The sequence below is a fragment of the Nomascus leucogenys genome, chromosome 7b (genome assembly GCF_006542625.1).
Source record: "Nomascus leucogenys isolate Asia chromosome 7b, Asia_NLE_v1, whole genome shotgun sequence".
NCBI classification, from domain to species: domain Eukaryota; kingdom Metazoa; phylum Chordata; class Mammalia; order Primates; family Hylobatidae; genus Nomascus; species Nomascus leucogenys.
In genome coordinates this window covers 47,926,592-47,932,919 of record NC_044387.1, presented here as the reverse complement: position 1 = coordinate 47,932,919, position 6,328 = coordinate 47,926,592, and the positions used below count along the sequence as shown (strand labels likewise).

The following is a 6,328-nucleotide window of genomic DNA, read 5'->3' as shown; positions in this document are numbered from 1 at the left end:
AAGTATCTGGGATTACAGGTATGCGCCACCATGCCCAGCTAATTTTGTATTTTAGCAGAGATAGTGTTTCTCCATGTTGGCCAGGCTGGTCTCGAATTCCTGACCTCAGGTGATCCGCCCCCCCTTGGACTCCCAAAGTGCTGGATTACAGGCGTGAGCCACCAGGCCCGGCCTATACCTGTAATCTTAACACTTTGGAAGGCCAAGGCGGGTGGATCACCTGAGGTCAGGAGTTCAAGACCAGCCAGGCCAACATGGTGAAAACCCGTCTCTACTAAAAATACAAAAATTAGCCGGATGTGGTGGTACATGCCTGTAATCCCAGCTATTCAGGGGGCTGAGGCAGGAGAATCGCTTGAACCCGGGAGGCAGAGGTTGCAGCAGTGAGCCGAGATCGTGCCACTGCACTCCAGCCTGGGCAATAGAGTAAGACTCCGTCTCAAAAAAGAAAAAAAAAGACTTCTTGAATGATGCACACGTGGAGACTCAAAAGTTTAAAAAAAAAAAATGCTGGGTGCGGTGGCTCACGCCTGTAATCCCAGCACTTTGGGAGGCTGAGGCAGGTGGATCACCTGAGGTCAGAAGTTCAAGACCAGCCTGGTCAACATGGTGAAACCCTGTCTCTACTAAATATACAAAAAAAAGTAGCTGGGCATGATGATGCATGCCTGTAATCCCAGATACTCAGGAGGTTGAGGCAGGAGAATCACTTGAACCCAGGAGGTGGAGTTTGCAGTGAGCCAAGATCGCACCATCGCACTCCAGCCTGGGTAACAAGAGCGAAACTCCGTCTCAAAGAAAAAAAAAAAAAAAAGACTTGTTGAATGAGACGTGAGGAGCAAAGTAAAGAGACAAATGAGGCCGGGCGCGGTGGCTCACGCTTGTAATCCCAGCACTTTGGGAGGCCAAGGAGGGCGGATCACGAGGTCAGGAGATCCAGACCACGGTGAAACCCCGTCTCTACTAAAAATACAAAAAATTAGCCGGGCGTGGTGGCTGGTGCCTGTAGTCCCAGCTACTCGGAGAGGCTGAGGCAGGAGAATGGCGTGAACCCGGGAGGCGGAGCTTGCAGTGAGCCGAGATTGCGCCACTGCACTCCAGCCTGGGCGACAGAGCGAGACTCCGTCTCAAAAAAAAAAAAAAAAAAAAAAAGAGACAAATGAAAGAAGAATCCTAAGTTTTGGGCCTGAGCATCTGCTGAATGGAGGTGCCATTTACTGAGACTCAAGCCTGGGGGAGGGATAGTTTGAGGGTGGTGACCAGGAATTCTGCTTTGGATGTGTTGATTTTGAGATGATGGCTGACATGTCCAAGAGTATATATCCATCGCCTCTCAGATAGTACTTCAGCTCTTCCACCCTAGACTGCAGACCCCTCAAGTGCAGGGACTACCAAATCCAGGGCAGACTGACCTTTAACCGTTTGGACACCTAAATGCTGAAAAGATCAAGGTGTCTTATACTACATGTAACTCAAAATAAAAACAATATTAAACACGAAACCCCCAAAATAACATGTTGCTGTAATGAAAATGGCTTTACTCTGGATTTTCTGAACGCAAAATTCTGGATGATTTAATTAAATATGAACTTTTCTCTCTGCTTTGCCTGTGCTTCAACTACAAGCCTCTTGAGCCCACAGCTATTTCCTCTGTGACCCCACAGGATCTGGAGTGAAGCTGCTGTAACAATGTCCCATGAATGAATAAATAAACAGTGGCGTAAGTTTTCCTCCCTTGAAGGTTGAGCTGACAACACTCTGAAAAGGCGGCAAGAAGGAGACCTACTCATGGCCAGGAGACCTGGGACACAGTCGCCCAGGCTTGGTTCCCACAGCCCCTTGGTCTCCTTGGACTCTGGTTTCCTAAGACAGCTTTGGGACTTTCTGGTGAGAAGCTGCCATTATTCTCAACGCCACAGCTCCCTGCTGCTCTCTCCTGCCCGATGACCCAGTGACCACGAGATTTAGCCACGAAAGGAGTCAAATGTATAAGTGGCCAGGGGAATTCAGAAACCCCAGGGTCTAGGGACTGTGGTGACCCAGTATCAGAGAGGGCCTAGGGCCGAATGACTGGGGGTTTCATTAATCCCGGGGTCCAGGGACTGAAGGACCAGACGATTCAGTGACTCTGGGATCTGTCGACTTTGTGACCACAAAATCTAGCGATCCAACAACCTCAAGACCCTGCAGCTGCGGGCCCAGGTTCTGAGGGGAGAGACTCATTACTGAGTGCCCAGGAGTCCAGGATCAAGGGGCGTCTTGAAAACGTGCCTGCAGGGTCCTAGGATCCTGAGCCGGTGTCCAGGGACTCAGCGGCTGCGGGGATCCGCGTCTTGACCAACTGCTCACGCTCACTCTCCGCCGCTCGGCGACTCAGCCGCCCTTCCCTGGGCACTCATTGGTAAGTCCTCGGAAGCGTGGACCAATCAAAACCCTCCTCGTGTCTCTAGTCCCCGCCCAGCTACTGCTCTCGAGAGCCGGGGGCGGACCCTCCCCGCGCTGACCCAGTGGCAGTGCGAGCGGAGTGCCGCGCGGGCCGACTATTGGCTGCCGCGAGCGGGCGCTGTCAGAACCGGATTGGGCCGCGGCGGGGACGGAAGCGGCCCCAGGGCCCGAGGGGCTGGAACCTGGCCGGGGCGATGTGGAGCGCGGGCCGCGGCGGGGCTACCCGGCCGGTGCTGTTGGGGCTGCTGCTGGCGCTGTTAGTGCCGGGCGGTGGTGCCGCCAAGAGCGGTGCGGGGCTCGTGACCTGCGGGTCGGTGCTGAAGCTGCTCAATACGCACCACCGCGTGCGGCTGCACTCGCACGACATCAAATACGGATCCGGTGCGTGGGGCCAGCGACTGGGAGAGCGCGGGGAACGGGGGCTCGGGGTTGGGAGTGTGGAGACAGGGTGGTCATGGGGGTCTGTGGGCCGTTAGGAAGCCGGGCGGCCGGGGCTCTAGAGTCGTTGGGGGGTCGAGGGGCGCAAGGCTTTGAGGGTGTCGAGGATATTGAGGGCGGGGACGGTCGTCGGGGAACTGCGGGCCCAAAGACTGAGGGGGTGTCAGGCGGGGGCTGGGGGTGAGCCCTTGGGGTCCCCTGGGACATGTTACGGTCCCAGGGCGAGGGTCCGGGGTTCCGTGATTGACGGAGATCCTGGATGTGTGGGGTGTCACTCCTCAGGCAGCGGCCAGCAATCGGTGACCGGCGTAGAGGCGTCGGACGACGCCAATAGCTACTGGCGGATCCGCGGCGGCTCGGAGGGCGGGTGCCCGCGCGGGTCCCCGGTGCGCTGCGGGCAGGCGGTGCGGCTCACGCATGTGCTTACGGGCAAGAACCTGCACACGCACCACTTCCCGTCGCCGCTGTCCAACAACCAGGTGAGCCCCTCCCGGAGCCCCTAGAGAGACTCCTGGCCTGTGTGAGGGGCCAGTGACAGAGCCCTGGGTTCCAATCCGAGCCTCAGCTTCTTCGTGAAATGGAAATTTCACTTCAGAGATGGTTACTGAGCGCCCCCTCGGGGGACACAGAGTAACTCCGCCAGGATCCTGCCCCTAGGTGCTCCCGGCCCGGCAGGGAGAACGACGAGTGAGAGATCCGGAGAGATAAGCCTGGATAGCTCTTCCTCTGGTGGCAAGTGGGACCCAGAAGGGGAATCCACACAGCCTCGAGGGTGGGGAATAGGAAACTCCACTGGGGAGGAGGAACTCAGGCTAGATCTGAAAGGATGATTAGGAGTCCTCCAAGCCATAAAGGGAAAAGAGAGACTTCCCAGGCCAGCAGGAGAGATTGTGCCAATGCATTGGAGGTCATTGGAATTCAGGGGATTGGAATGGAACAGTGGGTGCCCTTGGGGAGCTGGTGGAAGAAAATGTTTGAGATAGATAGACAGCTTGACTGTTAGCCTGAGGGGCTGAATTTTAGGCTGAAGGTAGGTCGGAGGGGTTAGGACAGGGAGAATGTGGAGGAGGAGGCCTTAGCTCCTTGGGGACCAGTGGTCTCTGCACAGACAGATGCAATGGTGTGTGCATATGTCTGAAGAGCCCATGCTGGGGAGGGAGTGCTAGAGGTTGCGGGGGCGGGTCATGGTGTCACCTTTTGCAGCTGTGGGAGCTGAGGCTCCAGGAAGCGTAGGGAAGAACCCTAGGCTCGGTGTACTAGGTGCGAATGCCGCCTTCTGTGGTGACCACTGTCTTCTCATCCTCTGCACCTATAGGAGGTGAGTGCCTTTGGGGAAGACGGCGAGGGTGACGACCTGGACCTATGGACAGTGCGCTGCTCTGGACAACACTGGGAGCGTGAGGCTGCTGTGCGCTTCCAGCACGTGGGCACCTCTGTGTTCCTGTCAGTCACGGGTGAGCAGTATGGAAGCCCCATCCGTGGGCAGCATGAGGTCCACGGCATGCCCAGTGCCAACACGCACAATACCTGGAAGGCCATGGAAGGCATCTTCATCAAGCCTAGTGTGGAGCCCTCTGCAGGTCACGACGAACTCTGAGTGTGTGGATGGATGGGTGGATGGAGGGTGGCAGGTGGGGCATCTGCAGGGCCACTCTTGGCAGAGACTTTGGGTTTGTAGGGGTCCTCAAGTGCCTTTGTGATTAAAGAATGTTGGTCTATGATTGTGTTTCACTGTGAGCCTGAGGATAACCAGGAGGTGCCAGCCCAGGCCCAGTTGATCATTTCTTCCTCAGTGCAAAACCTGTCTCCAGCCCAGCCTGACTGCTGAATCTGTCCAAACCCTTTATTATTTTTTTTGGGGGGGGAGGGTTTGCTTTTTTTATTTTTTTTTGAGACGAACTCTCGCTCTTGTCCCCCAGGCTGGAGTGCAGTGGCGCAATCTCAGCTCACTGCCACCTCCGTCTCCCGGGTTCAAGTGATTCTCCTGCCTCAGCCTCTCCAGTAGCTGGGATTACAGACACCTGCCACCACACCCGGTTAATTTTTATATATATATTTTAAGTAGAGATGGGGTTTCACCATTTTGGCCAGGCTGGTCTGGAACTCCTGACCTCAGGTGATCTGCCTACCTCAGCCTCCCAAAGTGCTGGGATTACAGGTGTGAGCCACCACGCCCGGCCTGGGTTTTGCTTTTTTTTTTTTTTTTTTTGTGGCGCTATCTCGGCTCAGTGCAAGCTCTGCCTCCTGGGTTCACGCCATTCTCCTGCCTCAGCCTCCCAAGTAGCTGGGACTACAGGCACCCGCCACTGCGCCCAGCTAAATTTTTTTGTATTTTTAGTAGAGACGGGGTTTCACCATGTTAGCCAGGATGGTCTCGATCTCCTGACCTCGTGATCTGCCCGGCCTCCCAAAGTGCTGGGATTACAGGCGTGAGCCACTGTGCCAGGCCGGTTTTGCTTTTTTAAAGATGATCTCACTCCGTTGCCCAGTCTGGAGTGCAGTGGCATGATCATGGCTCAGTGTAAACTTGAACTCCTGGGCTCATGTGATCTTTCCACTTCAGCCTCCTGAGTAGCTGGGACTACAGGCACACACCACCATGCCCAGCTAATTATTATTTCTGATGAGACGGGATCTTGCTCTGTCATCCAGGCTGGTGTACAGTGGCAGTGATCATAGCTCACTGCATCCTGGGCTCAAGTGATTTTCCCACCTCAGCCTCCCAAGTAGCTGGAACTACAGGCATGTGCCACCATGCTTGGCTAATTTTTTTTTTTTTTTTTTTTGAGATGACATCTTGCTCTGTCGCCAGGCTGGAATGCAGTGGCACAATCTCCGCTCACTGCAGACTCCGCCTCCCAGGTTCAAGCCATTCTCCTGCCTCAGCCTCCTGAGTAGCTGGGATTACAGGCACACGCCACCACGCCCAGCTAATGTTTGCATTTTTAGTAGAGACGGGGTTTCATCACGTTGGCCAGGCTGGTCTCGAACTCCCAAACTCAGGTGATCTGCCCACCTCGCCCTCCCAAAGTGCTGGGATTATAGGCGTGAGCCACCGTGTCTGCCCCATCTGGCTAATTTTTAAAATTGTTTTAGTAGAGACAAGATCTCACTGTGTTGCCCTGGTGGGTCTCAAATTCCTGAGCTCAAATGATCCTTCCACCTCTGCCCCCATAAAGTGCTGGGATTACAGTTGTATTACTTTTATTTTGAGACAGGTTCTTACTATTTTGTCCTGGCTGGACTCGAACTGCATGGCTCAAGCCTCCTCCTGCCTCAGTCTCTCAAGTCAAGTGGCTGGGATTACAGGCGGGTGCCACTGTGCAATCTTTTTTTTTTTTTTTGAGACGGAGTCTCACTCTGTCACTCAGGCTGGAGTACAGTGGCGCGATTTCAGCTCACTGTAAGCTCTGCCTCCCAGGTTCACACCATTCTCCTGCCTCAG

At 54.9% G+C, this 6,328-nt stretch overlaps 1 protein-coding gene across 1 annotated transcript; it reads left to right on the top strand.

Moving 5' to 3' along the window:
* Positions 1-2,561: 2,561 nt before the first annotated feature.
* Positions 2,562-4,604, top strand: SDF2L1 (stromal cell derived factor 2 like 1). Its single transcript, XM_030815891.1, has 3 exons — positions 2,562-2,826; positions 3,166-3,362; positions 4,199-4,604. Exons 1-3 carry the CDS (start codon positions 2,640-2,642, stop codon positions 4,478-4,480), a joined length of 666 nt encoding a protein of 221 aa, XP_030671751.1. The 5' UTR covers positions 2,562-2,639; the 3' UTR covers positions 4,481-4,604.
* The last annotated feature ends 1,724 nt before the right edge of the window (positions 4,605-6,328 follow it).

Coding starts and splice junctions, on each gene's coding strand:
- SDF2L1 (XM_030815891.1), top strand. CDS start 2,640: ATGTGGAGCGCGGGCCGCGGCGGGGCTACCCGGCCGGTGCTGTTGGGG. Junction 2,827..3,165: donor CGACATCAAATACGGATCCG/GTGCGTGGGGCC, acceptor GTCACTCCTCAG/GCAGCGGCCAGCAATCGGTG. Junction 3,363..4,198: donor CGCCGCTGTCCAACAACCAG/GTGAGCCCCTCC, acceptor CTGCACCTATAG/GAGGTGAGTGCCTTTGGGGA.